The sequence below is a fragment of the Blennius ocellaris genome (genome assembly GCF_963422515.1).
Source record: "Blennius ocellaris genome assembly, chromosome: 14".
Lineage (NCBI taxonomy): Eukaryota > Metazoa > Chordata > Actinopteri > Blenniiformes > Blenniidae > Blennius > Blennius ocellaris.
In genome coordinates, this window is record NC_137663.1 from 22,294,624 (window position 1) to 22,313,279 (window position 18,656).

The window sequence follows — 18,656 nt, forward strand, 5'->3', positions numbered from 1 at the left end:
TCCCATTTACACACATTTTTAAATTGCGTATGAGCAGTTTTGGTCAGTTTTACACAATTCCCATACCCCCCCCCCCCCCCCCCTTTAACAAGCCTTCCTGTGGAACATTGTTCAGAAAGTCTTCAGCACCTCCATGTTCAAGTATTTTTAGTGTTTGCCTGCTAAAGGGTTAAACATTAAAACTTGATAAGATATAATGCTTTACTTGAGTAATATAATCGTGTGAAACATTGACATGTGCGCTGCGTAATGGAAGCTGCAGAGGTTTTACAGCGCTTTAAAAGTAAAAAAAAAAAAAAAAAATCAATCAGTAAATTATTTGTAAACCCTAAAAAGCCTTCTCTTCCAGTTTTTCTTTCCACTTTTCTTCCAATTCTTATTTTCACCAAACAGAACGTGTTTGGGGGGGAGATGTGTTATGATGGCTCCCTTTGTGAATACAGACTGAATTTGTTGAGTGAAGATAACGGCATCAGATCTCAGACTGTGGGATGAAAAGGAAATGAGAATATTTCAGTCAGACAGGAGGGCCGAGGATGTTTGCAGAAATGTGGGGGGTTTTTTGGGTGGAGAAAAAAAAAAAAGAAACTCGAACAGTGAGAAGCAGATTAAGGAAAATGTAAATTGTTTCCCAGACAGCAGCTCAGCACGCAGTGTTATTCATGCGGAAGGATCTTTGCTCTCATTAAACTTGTTTCTATCGAAATAACTTTCTGATTTGGGCTGTGCCTGCAGTACACGCTGCTCACCACATGGGGGAGCTAAATGTGGGGATGTTGCTGAACAAGGGATTTGGACGAATCGGTTTCACCTCAGTCAGTGGGTGTTGACAAACCGAAAACTGGTTTTTAATTAAATAACATGTATGTATAAAACATCTCTTCCTCAGAAATAAGAAACGATCATATATCTGAATCTCTTCTGATTGCGTTTGTATGTCTGGATTCAACCAGAAGACATTTTCACTGCAGAAACACAGACTCATTTGCATGTAAAGAAGAGGAAAGAGCTCCAAGGTTTTTATTTAAATAGTTTTCAAATTCATAATTTAATCTGATTCTCTCCTGGACTGCAAATGACTCCATTTGACCGCAGAAAATGTATTCAAAGGGATTTACTTTTGCATGAAGAGGCGAGAAAGGGTCTGAAGATTCCGGAGAGAGAGAATGAGAGAGAGGGAGAGTTGTCTTTGAATACTAATGTGTGCGATAATAAGTGGGAGACATATAAAGCAGAGAAGCACAAACAACATTGAGGCTCTCTGGAAATAAATGAAGGTGCAACATGTGACAAAACCAGCCGGGGGTTGGAGAGATTTTAACCAAGGTGAGTTAAATAAAACAAGCAACATTTAACACGTCCAGTGACTCAATATAAAGATTTTTATTATGCACATTTAGATTTTAAATCGTTCATGTCTTCGTGGACTCGCAGAATAAGCTTTTATAGCACCCTCTAGTGGTCGTAATAATAAAGACAGCAGCAAAGTATGGAGGCGAGACGTTATGTTCTGTATCTGTTTCCACTGCAGCAGTAGTTTGATAGATCTTAACTTGTCCTTGTTTTTTCCTCGTCTCAGTCAGAGCGGGAGGAAAGTGAGCATACAAGTTTCTTTCTTAGATTCTTTCCTTTACGATACCATGAATAACAGTAATGTGTTTCTTCAACGAGCCCCGTGATTTTGATTGGAAAAGCTAACAGAGCAGAAACAACGTTGCACTGCAACTGCACTTATAGATAGGAACTTACTTTCTTTTTTTTACCCAAACTTTTGTGTTTTCCTCAAAATTTCCCAGTCGCCTTCATTCTTGAATGTATTTTTATTACAATGGTATTACAATAGAACAAAATGTGCTCTGCAATGTTTATCCAATTTCATTCCAATTTTTTCAAATTCAATTCTTGCCACGGTAATTGGTCATTTTAAGAAAATGAAAGTTTACAACTGGATCAGCCATAACATCATGACCACTGACATACGGAGCATATGATGCTGATCATCTCTTTATTTGGGAAAATGTTAGTTTGCAGGACAAATCAGATGTCATTGTCGAGGGTTTAAAATGCGTGAATTGTGACAGCGATCTACAACCTGCAGCACTTGTGAAGTGTTTTCTCAGTCTGCTCAGTATCAAAAGTGGTCAAATGAAGGAAAAAAACAAACAGTAACAGGGTCATGGAGAACCAGAGCTCAATGACGACCACACACGGGCCCTGTGTTTGTTGTGAATGTAGCAACAAAAGCATTTTTTGTTGTTAATATTCAGATGTAACTTTATTAGATTTTGCTTTTTTCGGACCTTCATATTGGATATCATGAACTCCCGGCAACAGGACTTTTATTGTTAAAAAACAAACAAACAAACAAAAAAAAGATTACGAAAATACCAGCAAGTGCTTTCTTTTCTAAAAAAAAAAATAATAATAATCTGTTAGGTTTCAGTTTCAGATTGACTGTGATAATCCCTCGGATTCGAATGTTGTTTTAAACGCAGACGAACAAGTTTGACCTTTTTCCTTCTAAACTCCATCAACTACAAACAGGAAGCGGTGGACGCAGACAAAAAGAGCAAAAACTATGGAGGTATACCGCCTTTAGTCAGGATGATACTCTCCAAACACATCAGCCTCTAAAGCCAAGTCTCCAGTTATAGACGAGATATGATTCATCCATTCATCCACATTGTTCATGAAGGAATATGTCTGAATGTGGAAAATCTCAGTTACTCTGCAGGACATCTGCTGATGTTTCCTCTCTGAGGGGAAGCTGTTTGCACACATGCATGGAGGAGTAGATTAAGCTGCTGCGTGCATTTCAAATGTGTCTTTTCACATCTCACCTACTCCTACTCAGATTCCGCTGAAGTCGACCAAAGTCCAGTGAAGCCAGAGAGAGAGATATTTGAGGAGAACTGAGGAAACGTTCAGAAGTGAGCACACGTACACACACAGAGTCGACGTTAAAAGTTGTTTTCTACTCAAATTAGCGGCACGGCTTCAGAAAAATGGCCCCTTGAACTCGACATCAACGGCCCTGATGGAGTCAATCATTTCTGAAATGAGCTCACCGAGCGACGAATGTCGACCTCAGCGAAGATTCGAGGGCCGCGTGTGACCTTGCGCGCAGGACCGTTTTATGTTCGCCAAATTGATGCTGCTTATCGGACCTAAATTGCGGCCCGGAATGATTACGACCTCAGGCGACGTCAATTCAAAGGGAGGGAGAGGCGACTTTATCTGCGTGTCGGATTAATGCTGTGCACATAGGCTCCCTCGCGCCGAGACGCTGGACTCTGCACTCATTTGCACCAAACCCTTGAACTGCTGAGATAAGATAGGCCAAGAGCATGAATAAAAGAGGTGTAAAATGCCTTTACTTCAAGGAAAAATGTCTTTTTTTTGTTCCACTGCCGTTCACAACATTCAAGGACTTTCTTGCATATTGAGTACGTTAAAGGACGGACGGCCTTTTCCGCGGTGTCATAATAATTCAAATAAATAGTTTCGCCGTCTTATGGTGGAAGATGTATGAATGCACCGTCATGCACAAAAACATGGATTGAAAATAAAAGTAGATAGTAGTAGTAGAAGGAAATGCATGCTGTGGCTTGTGTCATGCTGTTTTCTTCATTTCTTCTACATAAATGTCAGAATTTGTTGCTGTGATCGCTATTGACTACATTTTTATTAAGGTGTATGCCTCTCTATCAATCTTTAACACGCTATTCAGTCCACCTTTTTTATTTTTATCGCGCTGCCGTTCAGTCTGGCTCCATTATGGCAGCCCTCGTTCTTATGCTTCCTTGTGTGTTATTGCCTCACACCTCATGAGTATCAAACCAGGTAGCTGTGGCTGTGCTACGTGGGTATTTGTGTGTGTGTGTGTGTGTGTGTATGTGGGGCTGATATGCGATCAAGTAATTTGATGCAGCAAGTATATATCAGACCAGCTTTCCTGGAATTAGCATCTTTTATCAGTATCATAAAAAATAAAAAAAATCTTCACCTTTTATCAGGCAGATGACCATATTTGGTAACTTCCTGTTTCTTCCAAAATTTGAACTTGACGAAAGTCATCAGAATGTGCGATTATAAAGTCACACTCGAGACTGAGATAGGAAGTGACTGCATGACCTTTGAAGTCATGTGTAGAATATTTTATGCAGTAATACAGCTTAATAGTACGCCGACCATCTTTTTGAAAAATCCAGTAAAACAAAGGGTTGTTTGAGCTTGAATTTGTAAAATAGAGGTGATTTTGTTCCGTCCGGTTACTCAACACATTATATTTGCACACAAATGTTTACATTATCTCGGGATTAAAACTGTTTACAACAATTACGAAGAGTGCCAAAATAAACGGTGAATCAACGAGTACATTTATAAAGATTTAAGGTTGTTTTTCACTCTTTTTCTGAGGGTGTGCTGCGTTCTTCCTTCCCGCGGAATTGGGTTATTGGTAGAACGCGTAACTTTAACAACGGGACAAAAGAGATGTACTTGACACAGGCCCTACCCTCGGTGTCATTCGTTGTGGAATCAGGATGTAGGGCCGAGGGGCAGGGCCACGGGGCTGTTAAATATTGACCGCAAGTATAATAATTAACTTCCACCAACCCCTGATCTCTTAAACTGGCTGCTCTGCCCCGCTGCCATTGCTCCGCTGTCACTGCCGACATTTGCATCAAGAGATCGGCACTCGTCCCGAGATCCGCGCCTGTTTCTCCGTCTCTGCGCCTTCACCTGTCTCGTTCTCTTTCTTCTCCGTGGCGCCGTTCTTCCTCTCGCCTGCCTCCTGTGTCACGGCGCACTGCCGGTCCTCCAACCTTTGGCCTCTCCTTCGAAATCCAACGGGCCTCGTTGGGCATAAAGGTAAGTGGAGCCTTGTAAGAGAAAGAAAAAGAAAAAGACTAAATTAGATGATAGTTGGGTAAAACTCATCAGCATCCTTCTGTTTTAAGTAGCGCATCTTCAAACGTTATTGTCTTTTTCATTAAGTTTATCTTTATTGTCACGATTGTGATAAACCATTAAATAGTTATATAATTTTTTTCAAATGAAATATCATCTTCAAAGCAATGAATTTCATCTGGTTGGTTTATTCAATAAAAAAAAAAACACTCAGCAGCCAATGAGACCAGCGAATCATTTAATGGCTTTATTATTCAGTTGTTTGTTTTTTATCTCTCTATGCAGTTTTATTGCAAGGCAAACTCTACTGAGGCGTTTCAGTTTAAACAGGACAAGAATTTTAAAAAGAGAGAAACTTGTTGCAGGACTTGCGAAGAAGCCAATCGTGTGTGAACCAATAGGATAGAGATCAATCAAGCGTGAGGCCACAGTCTTTTAGCAATAATGAAGACGAATGTCAGAGTAAGCAGGAAACACAAGGGCTGGCAGGTACAGAGGTCGGACACACCCATATACTCACATATTGAAAAGCACCCTCGTGTTGACAGCTCCCATAAAATCTGTGTTATCTCTACAGGCCTTGGCCCTTTGGCCGCGCTGTTGGAGGAGCGCGAGCAATGATGCCGTTTGCTCCGGGGCCATAAAAACTGGGAGGAGGACATTGCCAGGTCAAAGTCAAGACGGGGACTGTTCATATGACTGAAGCAGGCTGCGTCTGAGTCCACATCCTGGGCTCACCTCTTCCTGGAAGCGTCTCATCCGATAGGTTTGTTCTGCGGCGAGCTGCTGGTTCCCGATCGGTCGGCCTTCAGGTGCTCGCTGGATGTAACAGCAACTCCATGTGGAAGTTGTGTCCGTTCCAGTGGAGGTGCTGTTACTCGCAGAGAGACACCCCCGACGCGACGCTTCGCTTCTGCCCATTTCATTTTGAAAGCTTTAATGTATGAACATGGACGTGTTTAACGTGTCCCTGCTGTGAACGTGTGGCGTTGTGATGGGACACGAGGTGATGACCTATGAATTGACAGCCAGTCGTTTCCTGCATCTGCCTGTCAGTTCTGTAGGCCACTGCTTCGTTTGTCCCTCTGAACCAGTGCAGATACACACAGGAAGCTTTTGGCCGCTGAGACCTGCGACATTACTGACTCAACTGTGACTATTTCTTGTCTTGTGTATTAAAATGTATTTTATGCAGCAATTAAAGCCTGAATATGTGTGCGTGTGTGTGTGTATACTGTATGCCTCTTGTACAAATTAAAGCATTTTTCTTTTCAAACTAGAAAAGGACTCTGATAAGTTTCCTTTAGAAGTGTGTGAGTAAAATCAGTGGCAGAGACGCCATGATGTTGTGCAAACATAGTTATGAGTCACTGAATATTAGAGGATCATTAAGACATGGAAAACATGACGGTACATCAGAAAAGACAGGTCTGTTGGCTTTGCTAAAACAAAGCAAACTGTCTCATGCCTCTTCTCATAAGAAATCAGATTTATGTTCAAACAAATCGGTCTGATAACAAAGATAAGAATATTTTAAATTCCAATAAAAGATCTGAGATCATTAAACACCATTTACTGTTATATACTGATAACTGTGGTTCAACGTTCACTTTTTATTTTATGTTTCATTAATAATTCTCCATTTTACAATTGTCACATGTTCTGGGAATTGTTGAAGTCAGTGAGATTTGATGATGACTAAATATTACCAGTAAGTGTGTATGCTGACATTTATCAGTGCTTTTGCCTCGATGGCTCCAAAACAACGCTGAAAGCCAATATAAATGGCGCCGCGTCCCCAATTATGCAGCACTTTGATATGATTTGACACCGTTACCATGACTGACACACAGAAAATAAACAATCATCGCCATATTGTCTGGTCACATTACTGTTTTAGCCTCATGTTAATCGACAGTCTGTGATCCTCAGGGGATTTTATGGCGGATGACCTGAAGTAACAGCTATATTATAGACACACACAGGTTGAAAAAGCTGTCTTTGCTGCCATCTAGCAGATGATTTACTCTATTGTTACACTACAGAGTGACACATGGCAGTCACATGTTGAGGCAGTACAATAAAAGGCCATTTGTGACTTGTTGAAATCTTTAATAAAGGACATTACAAAGAGTAAATGTGTGTATTTATATCAATCATCTATCATGCAGTGAAATGTCTGACACAATGGCAGAGTTGCAAGTTGGGAGTCCTGGCCTATGCAGAAAGAAATTACTCAATATATGGCCCTTTATATTGTACAAATAGTCAGAAGTCAAGTTTTGACCTTTAGTCTGATTGACAATCATTTATTATTGTTATTATTGTGGCGAACGCCGTGGAAGAATTACTGACTAGAGATTCTCTTTCTGCCAACTGATCAACCAGAGGCTTTTATTTTGACAAGAACACCGCAACCGGAACTTCATAGCGGATGACGCTCCACACAAAACCTTCGGCACTCATGGTTGCAAACTAACGTCTAACAAACCAAAATAAACTAGATGAAATAATTACTCCCTGAACCGAGGAACAAAAACACAGCATAAGCGCAATCAACACAAACACCAACCCCAACAATAACCCACAATAACCTCCAGCAACACAAGAGTCAGTGGTTATGAAGAAAAAATGCTATGCAAATGCTTGAAGTGCAATACAATCTGTCAAGTAAAGAAACAAAACAAAAACTACATTTTGATACTTTCCTTTGTTAAAAAAAACCAACAAAACTGTATTAAAGTCTATCGAGATTTAAAGCGAAACCGGAAGTCCAGAGCAGGGATTTATTTTGTTTGTGACCTCTTCGAAACGTGTTAATTCAGTTTGATTAGCTTTTTTTTAAAATTACGTCTTTACTTTGTGTGTATATAGTTTGATTAATTGTGTACAAGGAAATTGATTTTTTTTATTTTTAGAAAATGGTTTTTAAACCCCGTAACATTATGTGTATTTTTACGTTGAAAGGAAGTACAAGCGACAAGCGGACACACCGCCCCCGAGCGGCGGTGCTGCGGATTAACACTTCCGTGCGGCGGAGAACGCGGTAAAACGAGGTTCCGGTGTAGGTACCCAGCAGAAAGCAAGCAGCAGCATGGCATCGAATAGCGGCGTGGCTCACGTTAACGGCCAGGAGCCCGCGTCCCTGAACGGCGAGCCGGTCGTGAAGCGGCAGCGGGAGAGCGGCCCGCAGGACACGTCGCTCCGCATCCCGAAGGAGCCGCAGAACAAAGTGACCGTGGTGCTCGGGGCGCAGTGGGGCGACGAGGGGAAGGGGAAAGTTGTGGACTTGCTCGCCATGGATGCAGATATCGTCTGCAGGTGCCAGGTAATGATAATTAATGAAAAATAAAGGGGGGGGTGTCACCTTACACAGCCGCACCGAGCTTTTTTTCCCCCTCGAGACGCGGCAGTTTTGGTGAAAATGGTGGCAGATTAGCCGCCGTTAAATATTCATGACCCGGAGCGCGCGTCAACAACCTTGTGCGACCTCCCGGATGTTGGACGGTTACAGCGGTGCTAGCACGCTGAGCTAACTGGGGGGGTTGGTTTGTTGTGGATTCCGGGATGGTGGGCCCCCTTAACCCCCTCCCCAATAGAGCCGGGTGGATTCCCAGCCGATCACAGCCAGCCTATGCCGGGTTACATAACCCGGACCGCCCGCCGCCTGCAGCTGTTGCTCCTCACATTTGTCCAAAATGTGACTTTGGCTCCTCTAAATCGATCCAGATTACACACACCAACTCACCTGCTCGTCAGCAGACAAATATTGGCATTTATTTGTTTAATCGGTATTCATAAACTACATTTGTTTAGTCCTTGCGTCACACGGAGATTGTAAAGATAAGACATTAAGAGCTTCAAGCAGAGGACTTGTTATTTTAATAGAGTTGTAGAAATAACACCTGAAGCCAGCAGCTGTTTGTACCTGTGAGGCTGCTCCTGTAAACAATGTGATATTCCAATGTGAATGTGTGATTGTGCTTTAATAACACGTCTTGTTTATGTCTCCTAATGTAAGCAAGGAAGAGAAAATAGAGCTTTAACTCACAATCCAACCCCGGAGAGTCTGCTCATATAAAGCATTTACCTTTATGCAACTTTTATGTTTCACAATGCCCCAATGATCCATGGTGTTATAAATATATTAAAGTTGTCATCTAACAATGTGATTATATGGATTATAACAGTGGTGTAATACCCATTTAACAAAAGCTTAGAAATCGGCTTAATTGTGGAAAATCATCCGATGCACCAACAAAGATCATCCTGCTTCTGTTGCCTGCTGCGACCTGTTGGGTCCATTAAGAGCCTCTTGTTTCGTGCTGCACTCAGCCCTCAGTAAAGCCACATTAGCATTTGCATTTGGAAGGTCTGAGACCTACTTTTCCAAACCGAGCGGTGACGCTTGTTTTGGGCACGTCACCAGCATTTGGCTGTCTGTGTTCATTATCTCACCAGTGCACTAAATGTGACTGATGCAGAAACTGAACTACATATCTTAAGGGGTGCTTTTGTATCAAATTTCCACTCTTTCTCTTTGATTTGTTTAATGTCTAGTTGTACAAGCAAAGGCATGTACGCTGTGTGTTTAATAGAAACTCTCCCCTTCTTGAATTCTGTTGCTAACATTTAACACATTCACTGTTAGTCCAGTGCCACAGATGTGTAAATATGAATGAAATATCACACTGAGTGAACTGAACTCCTCATTGCACGCGGCAGTGTGGAGTGCTTTGCTTTCCTCACACACTTCATACAAGGTCAATCGATCAGTCTAAAATGCCTGTAGTTGTGAGCTTGTGTTTGACGATTAACCCTCTGGCAGCTTGTGCGCTGGGATGAGACCCTTCACCTTTGCGACTTTCAGTATGAAAGTCGGATGAATCGTTGATTTGACTCCATTCCTCTTTGATGTTTTGCTGTGTTGCTGTGTTGCTGCTGGATCATTTGGCTCTTTGTCCGCGCACACAAGAGCACCACATTGTCGCTGTCCTCACTGCAGATGCTTTGTGCCCTTTGCTTCCTGCATAGTTTTTCTTGAGTTAAGCCGCCTCGTTTCTCTTGTGTCTACTGTCCGCAGGGAGGAAACAATGCCGGTCACACGGTGGTGGTGGACTCGGTGGAGTACGACTTCCACCTGCTGCCCAGCGGGGTGCTCAATAAGAAGGCCGTCTCTTTCATCGGTACGATGCGGAGCTGCGGTTTCATCTGGAACGGCTCAGAGATGGCGGGATGATAAATCCTGTAATAAAACCTCTGGGTTTGAACATCTGAACTACCACAGACGTTCTTATCAGCTTTTTATGTACAGTAGAGGAAGTGACCCTGATTGTTTAGTTAGAACAGTTGATCCATTCACCGGCTGGTTTCAGTGAGGACAGAAGTTTGTTGCAATTTAAAACCGTGACTTTCCTCTTGTATTTCTGTTTAAATCCCTTCTATTGTGCACGTCTTCCTATTTCCTCTTTTTTGTCAGTAAAGAAGCAGGAAGTGAGCAGAGCGGAAACTCAGATGTTATATAAATAATTGGGAAATCATGCTCCAGACACGTCATTTCTACATGTTTGGACTCCAATCTCTGAGCCGTTAAAACACAATAGTGAAGACAAACGCTGCAAACACACACAGGACAGTTTTCTTGCTCTGTTCGATTAGAGAAAGAGGTTTAAGATGCCCTGTCCTCTTCAGGCATAAAAAGGCATAAAGGCAAATCTTAGGTCAGTGTTTTTAACGGTTTTGTGTTGCGTTGCAGGAAATGGAGTAGTGATACACCTTCCAGGGCTGTTCGAAGAGGCTGAAAAGAACCTGCACAAAGGGAAAGGTGAGGTCTCTCCCGACACAAGCCGCCACAGGCTTCATCACCACGTTGCTGATTGTTGTTTCACGCAGGATTGCAAGGATGGGAGGAGAGATTAAAGATTTCCGACCGCGCTCACATCGGTGAGTAAGCTCCTCCCTGTTGTTGTTTGTAAATATGTGCTCCCCCCAATGACGTACCCCCCCTTTTGTCCGCCCCCAGTCTTCAACTTCCACCAGGCTGTGGATGGAATCCAGGAGCAGCAGCGACAGCAGCAAGAAGGAAAAAAGTAAACGCGCTCGATGTGTCTTTAGAAGCTGCGCCTTCGTTTATCGTTCGATTGGCTGTTAAGTTTGGTTTTTTTTGTTTTCGTGCAGTTTGGGAACCACCAAGAAAGGCATCGGGCCCGCCTACTCCTCCAAAGCCGCTCGAAACGGCCTGCGGGTCTGTGACCTCGTCTCAGATTTCAAGGTTTTTGAGGACAAGTAAGAATGTACTTTTGACGTGGACTGGTCATCTGTGATGTGAGCAGAGCAGCCGGGGTTTTTAGATCGGGGTGCGTTTGTTTCTGACAGTCTGTAATCTTCTGTACTCATTTTCTATTATGATTAAGTGTTTAAGCCAGGTGGTAATTTCGTGCAACATTAGATCAAGGTTCTACAAATGTATGACTTTGTCAGTGTCAACATTGTATTGGTCAGTCTGTGCCTTCAGCTTGCCAGCAGATGGCGCCACCTCTCTGAAAAGCACAGCCTTGTGTGGAGCTTTGTTTGCCCAGACCTGCTCTCACTCTTCCTCTCCCGCCTCTGCAGGTTTCGAATGTTGGCCGAACATTTCCTGACGATGTATCCCAACCTCAACGTGGACATCGACAGTGAGCTGGAGCAGCTGAAGGTAGGAACAGTCGCATTTTGGAGCTACAGAGTTTCCCCTTTTGAGTATAACGCAGGACTTCCTATTAAACGAAATACTTCCAAAGAATCAGAATGCTGTGGAGCAAAAAGCTGCTTTGCCTTTTTTCCCCTTTTTGCTCTGAAACACTGAACCTCTTCCTGGGGACTTCGGTCATCTTCATGTTTCATATTCTTCAAGTAAATCTGAGACGCATTTAGGACAGGGGTGTCAAACATAAAGCTTGTGGGCCAAATTTAGCCTGCAAGAGGCTCCAATCCAGCCCAGATTTTATTTTTTAGGATGCATTTCTTGTTTAACATTAAAAAAAAGGCATACCTACAGTCGTAGGAGACATTTTGTTGTTTCATTATATATTATAAATTTCACAGTTTTACGTACAAATGTTTCATTATAATTGGTTGAGTCATAATTATTGTTTCTTTTTTTGTGAAAATGCAAGACATTTTCATCACCCATACTCTGTGCCAGAAGAAAGAAAACCTTTAAATTAAAAATGTAAAGCTAATTATAGCACTATTTTACCGGTCTGGCCCACTCGAGTTTTAAAAAAATCTTCACATAACTTTTAACAGTGTTAACTTAATGACTATCAACACTTCCACACACATTTTGAATTTGTTGCCCGTTTCCTCAGGGATACGCTGAGCGACTGCGCCCTCTTGTGACCGATGGTGTGTACTTCATGCACAAAGCTCTGACTGGACCCAGCAAGAAAATCCTGGTGGAGGGAGCCAACGCCGCCCTGCTGGACATCGACTTCGGTGAGCCACCGGGGTTTTTTTTGTTTGTTTGTTTGTTTTCTGCCTCTGCTCTAACCGGAGTGTCTGTCCTCAGGGACGTATCCTTTCGTGACGTCGTCCAACTGCACCGTGGGCGGCGTGTGCACCGGGCTCGGTGTGCCGCCGTCTTACGTGGGCCGCGTCTACGGCGTGGTTAAAGCGTACACCACCCGGGTGGGGGTGGGGGCCTTTCCCACCGAGCAAAACAACGTGAGTAGAACCTGAAGACGAATGCTCCTCCTCAGAAGGATCACTGTTTTTCTAATGGCATCCCACCTTCATATGTATGTTCGTTTTGTACTTTTTATGGTGATGCAAACGTGTACTAGTCCCTCCCCTCCTCGGTCGTTGTGGAGCTGCAGGTTAGATCTGATTGCAGGGAAATCCTCACTAGAGATCAGCGCCGATCAAGGCGCTGAGCTGCTGGGTGTTCCTGGAAAACGACCAGCCTTCTGTGGCTGTATCATCCTGGAAACATTGTGATAATACCAAACCGATGTGCAATTTGATGAAATAATCACATTTTAATAATGGAATGCGCCAATTTGCGGTGGTTTAGATATCAAACCAATAGACTGAACAGTCAACAGGGATCCAAAAAACCAGCAGGGATCAATGGCGCTTCCAGGTTTAGATGAATTTTCTTTTTTTTTAACCTCGAGGTTAAACTTGTTTTTACTGCTGTATTCGAGACGTAGAGGAAATGAAACAAGTGTAATAAATTCTGTAAGCAATATTGTAAAGTTATATTTGAGTATATATCCATTCAAAAACTCCATATACATTTTAAAGTGATATTACTTGATGTATTTCTCTAACTGAATTATTTCTGATTAAGCCCATATTCCCTTGTTATCCTGGTGTATTCATAGTGCACCTTGGCTGTAATTCCTATCTGACTCACTTATTGCCTGGAAAAAATAAAAATTGTTCTGCTCCATCAGTATCTTAACGACATAACAGGAGAAACGCTCTTCTCTATGACAGATTTCTATGTGGTGGTGTTTGCCATGAGTTTTATTGAATTACATTTAAAAAAAAAAAAGGAAATCAAATCTGATCATCATCTGATTTGTCAATTTCCTGCTCATTCAGTCCTCAATACAGACGTATTCCAGGACGGTTCACAATATTTTGTCCACCTTTCACAACTAAGAGCAACGTGCGATAAATGACTTTGATTATCTTCGTTAAACTGAAAAATCTACTTTAAATATCTGCCTCTGAGGTGTTAAATATCCCAATCACATTGATCTGGCTGTGCTTTTGCAGAAAAGTTTGATTACCAGGTAAAATATTTATTGTGTTTTTCCCCCCACACAGGAGACCGGAGACCTTTTACAGTCCAGAGGACGTGAGTTCGGCGTGACGACGGGCCGACGGAGGCGCTGTGGGTGGCTGGACCTGATCCTGGTCCGATACGCCCACATGGTGAACGGCTTCTCTGCGTAAGACCCCATCAGACTATTTCAGATTACTTCCTGGCTCAAGTTACTCCACAGGTTTTTTTTTTTTGTTGTAATCGGCTAAGCTGCGCTGAGACGCACACACAGACGTGGTCATCAAACTCAAACGAGTCACTTCTTCCGTCTGCAGCATCGCCCTGACGAAACTCGACATCTTGGACACGCTGCCGGAGATTAAAGTGGGCGTGGCCTACAAGGTGGAAGGACAGCCTCTGCCAAGTTTTCCAGGTGAGAGAGAATCATTTAAAATCGAGTTTATTCACTTTAAGTGACGTCATAGTGTCTGAGAGAGTTGAAGGGCTGCAGATCCCAAGAGAAAATCAAACAGATGCGGATGTGATTGACAGATAAAACTACCAAACTGTTGGAGAAAAATATCAAAACGTACAATAATAGAAGCCAGACTTTTAACACCTTTTGTTGAAGTAAATCACTGTTGTCCCAAATCTGCTGTAATCAGCTTCTTCATGCCCCAGTTTTTCCCATCATTGAATGTTTTAGTCATTCCAGCCCTCAGTGTTTGTATCTTTGAAGCTCCCATCTGTCCGTAAAAGCTTTTCATGCCAGAGATAATTACCGTAAAGACTCTGGTTACAGGTGAAGGAACATGCCTCTACATCTCCAGAGTGTCCACGTTTCACATGGATCAGCTTTTTTCCTCTTTTTGCAGGAAATGCAATATCTGGGCTTTTTTTTTTTTTTTTTTTTTTTAAAGAAGAAGAAGAAAATCCGTATGGCAGCACATTTATCTTCTTTACGTCGGGGTTTATTGTGCCAAATGGAGCAAATTGAATTGTTGAGCTGATGAAACAGGCTGCGCTGAAGCCAGTTTTTCTGCTGTCTAACGCTGCAGGTTTCCACTCGTGCCGCTTTCTCGAACAAATCGGGAGTCACACAGACGTTTCGTAGTAGAAGAGGCTTCGGGTGTTTTTATTTATTTATTTATTCATTTATTTTTAAACCTCGTGTTCCAGCGAACATGGACGTTCTGACGCGGGTGACGGTGGAGTACGAGACGCTGCCCGGGTGGTGCTGCAGCACCGAGGCGGCCCGGAGCTTCGAGGATCTGCCGCCTCAGGCCCAGAAGTACGTCCAGTTCATCGAGGACTTCCTGCAAGTGCCAGGTTCGTGACGGGATCCGTTCCAGTAACGGGAGAAACCCGGAGCCCAAACCAAAAAAAAAAGAACACCCGCTCTCCGCTTTGCCAAAAACTCATTTTATGTCTCTTCTTGTGGTTTTCAGTGAAGTGGGTGGGAGTCGGCAAGTCCAGGGAAAGCATGATCAAACTGTTTTGAGCCAACCGACACATTCTGGGAGCCTCGCCGGCCCTCCGGGGTCGAAGCGGAGGAGGTCGCAATGCAAACCCATTCCTGGAGGAAGCGGTTCACCAGCAGAGCAACACGGGCGAAACCTTTTCAGTTGCTGTGTGCGCGTCACACTCACAATAATTCACACCTCTAATTTATGCATTCCACCTCTTTTTTTTTTCTATATTTATTTTGGTGTTGATCTTTAAAACCTGCTTCAAATATTTAGGTCTTTTTTTTTTTTTTTTTATCACGCTTTACATTTAAGCAATTTTTTTAGCAATCACTAGGGATGCATGATATTTCATATGTGCAGATATCTAATCTGCCAGGATTTTCAAAACAAAATATTGCCGATTAGTGACACCGATATAATCCAGTCTGTCGATGCGTCGTGTCCACAGATTCCATCATTTCCCTGCTTCCTCTTCAATGTCTGTGTGAAACACACCGCAGTGCATGCTGGGTACAGGGTGCGTCACCCCTCGGCTCATTTGCATAAAGTTGAATCCATTAATTACGAAACTGAGGAAGCAGAGGTCCGACGCGTCACGAAACCTTCGCAAAACCATCTAAACTCCCGGGAGTGAAACCAAAACGAAGACGGGATTCAGCCGCCGCTGCATCTTATTTCTCACCTCAAATGTTTTCCGAAATACTTTTCGCTGAACTGTTTCAGTAGTAAAAGAAGAAAAAAAAATGTATGGCCGAGCCGCCATGTTGGTTTGGTTTGAAGTCCAGGAGCAGCGTGGCGTCCTGAACAAAACTTTATGTTGAAGGGAAGCCTCAAGTTATTTCAGAGTTTGTTTCCATGCAAGAAGGGGAAATAAAAACAAAACACGCCCTGTGGACACTCGTCACATGATAATCAGAATACAACCATCAGTGTTTCTATTCACTTGTTTATTCTTTTTAGTGTTAATCGGCAGATTCCAGTGTGCCGATGTCGTCATGCATCCCTTGTTGAAAGTAATGAAACAGACCGGAGTTTAAATAATAATAACTTAATAACTCGCAGTTTCAGCTTCAACAACTCACTGGAGCGTCAAAACTCCCCAGTTGTTCCACGCTGTCCCGTCATGTTACCATCGTGTGTGTGAGAAACGAGCTTCTGATGAACAGATATTTTAACCTTCGTATTGGAAGGATGTTACAATTTTAAGAAAAAGAGGATTGTCTGACTTTGTAATGAAATGAAAAATTGACTTTAAAAGCCGTCATGTGATTAGTGAGAGTGTGAATTTTTCTATCTTTAACCATTCTGAAAACATGAGAGCATCTCAGTTAAGTTTGTGTAAAAAAAATAAATAAAAAAAAAATCTTTGATGATCATGGGAGCAAATGTAGAGCTTTTAAAAGAGACGTGAAGTAAACATGTTTTCACATCCATTCAGGCATTATCTGGTTTTTGAGTAAATGTAAAAAGGAGGGGCAGTAATGTACAGAGGTCATCTCAATAATTCCTGCAACATTTCATCACGCCAGTGATGGAAAAGAGGAACTCGGCTTGCTTTTTATCAATAAAAGAAAACCGAAGTTTACCGTCTGGTCATTTTGTATTTATTTATTTTTAATTTTAAAGCTGTAGTTTGAGATTGAAACCGGAAATGAAGCGTAATTTTCTGGTGATTTGACAGATGGACTCACTGGGTCTTTCCTCAGCCTCTTTGCTGTGTTTCCCACCGGGCCGTCGGCGGCGTGCAGATTGTCTCGCTCCTCGCCCTCCTCAGTTATGTCGACTTCCTCTCGCTGTTTGAAAGCCTTTCAGGACCCTGTGGGGATTCGATTAAAGTGTAAAGTGGGCTCCTTGGCACATCGATCAGAGATGTAACTGTGTACCAGGCCTTCCCAGATACTCCCAGTGTTTCTACTGCGTTAAGGACACGTTTTGCTTCCAGCCACTCCAGCTGGGGTCACCTGGCGGTCATGTCTCTGACGCCCGGGTGGTCAAAACACAAGTTAAGGTTGAGGAAGTTACTACATGCAGTTGGAGCGACGCCAGCTAACTCCAGTCTGAACACAAACTCCTTGAAACGGGCAACCGAGGCAGGTTTTTGTGCAAAAACGCCCATAGTTACAACAGTTACACAAGTTTTCTGTATTTTGCACTGAAAGATTTTGTTGAAATATTGACATTTTCGTCACTTACTCCGCACCACAGCAAGGAAACAAAGTTTAAAATTTAAGGTTATATTATACCCAATCGAAATGAAAATGGACTTTATGTGCGTCCTGGATTAAAATGTTTGATTTCTTTGGTTTAGATGCTTAAAAACATTTGACCACTATTAGAAAACACAATGCGGAAATACAGCAAAAGAAGCAAAATCAATGAATTATTTGTATTTCAAGCCATTTGAGTTAAAATTAGAAGCTACTGGATCTAGTTCACTTCAGGTTGTAATGAAAACTCTTGACACCTTTTAACAAGAATGTATCTCATAGTTTTAAAATTAATTTATCATACTTTATCAAAATTTATCATACTTATTCAAATTTCCTTTTTTTTTAATTAATTTTTTGCTTGTTTGTGCTCATTAACATCAAAATCTCTGAAGCTTAATGTACTAAAGCTTGATTAATAATTCATTTTAATTAGTATTGTGGGTCATAGATGCTCCTCCATGAGGCATTTGGCCTATTTTTTTGTTATTTTTAAGAACCTTAAATAATAGAAATCATTCAGCAAGTGACGAAATGCAATTACAATAACTTGATATCATGATCCATGTGCATTTATACCAACATACCAACAATACTGTGCTGAAGCTTCCAGTAAAAATCCAATCCAACTTTATTTATAAAGCACATTTAAAGATGCCATGGTGGACAAAAGTGCCATACAAAGAATATATGTATAAGATAAAAGTGCACAGTTTCCATGTTTACACACAATAAATAGAAGATGCATACAATAAAATGAATCATTAATAAAATGGTTAAAAACATGGGTAATTTAAAAGTCAATGGCTCACATGAATCCAAAGAGAACAGTTTTAATGTGTTTTTCAAAACGAACGAGTAAAGGGACCGGTCTGAGGCCGGAGTCGCCCGCTGGTGATCCCGGCTTATCGAGTGATCAGAAAATAGCGACTCCACCGTTTGGGTGACACTGTCCCGCGAAGACAGAAAACGTGGTGGGTTCTCATCTCCGCCCCTCAAAGTGCTGCTTCCCTTAAAGCGACCAAAGTTGCAGACGTGTGCTAACCGGTCAATTTCCAGTCCGCAAAGTCCCTGCATCATCAAAAATGGCAGATAGCGAGCTTACAGTAGATGAGCGAAGGCTTAATTGAAAATAAAGTGCTCATAACATCCAAGGCCTCTTCCTCCTCCTCCTCTTCCTCGTCATGTCTCTGCCTTGCCCCCATACCTCCCTCTCTTTTGTTTACTGTCCCTCCTTCGCTTGGTAATTGTGAGAAACGTTCATCAGCAGGTGAATCAACTTTCTGCGCGTCAAACTTCCATACCTCCCGCTTC

General features: G+C 42.3%; 1 protein-coding gene across 1 annotated transcript; it reads left to right on the forward strand.

Annotated features, from left to right (window-relative positions):
• Positions 1–7,962: 7,962 nt before the first annotated feature.
• Positions 7,963–16,700, forward strand: adssl (adenylosuccinate synthase, like). The gene is made up of 13 exons (XM_080509509.1): positions 7,963–8,239; positions 9,995–10,097; positions 10,667–10,735; positions 10,804–10,854; positions 10,934–11,000; positions 11,089–11,196; positions 11,524–11,605; positions 12,261–12,387; positions 12,461–12,615; positions 13,729–13,853; positions 14,002–14,099; positions 14,846–14,995; positions 15,115–16,700. The coding sequence occupies exons 1-13, from the start codon at positions 8,006–8,008 to the stop codon at positions 15,165–15,167; spliced, it is 1,422 nt and encodes a 473-aa protein (XP_080365635.1). The 5' UTR covers positions 7,963–8,005; the 3' UTR covers positions 15,168–16,700.
• Positions 16,701–18,656: the final 1,956 nt, after the last annotated feature.

Coding starts and splice junctions, on each gene's coding strand:
- adssl (XM_080509509.1), top strand. CDS start 8,006: ATGGCATCGAATAGCGGCGTGGCTCACGTTAACGGCCAGGAGCCCGCG. Junction 10,855..10,933: donor TTCCGACCGCGCTCACATCG/GTGAGTAAGCTC, acceptor GTCCGCCCCCAG/TCTTCAACTTCCACCAGGCT. Junction 14,996..15,114: donor GGACTTCCTGCAAGTGCCAG/GTTCGTGACGGG, acceptor TGTGGTTTTCAG/TGAAGTGGGTGGGAGTCGGC.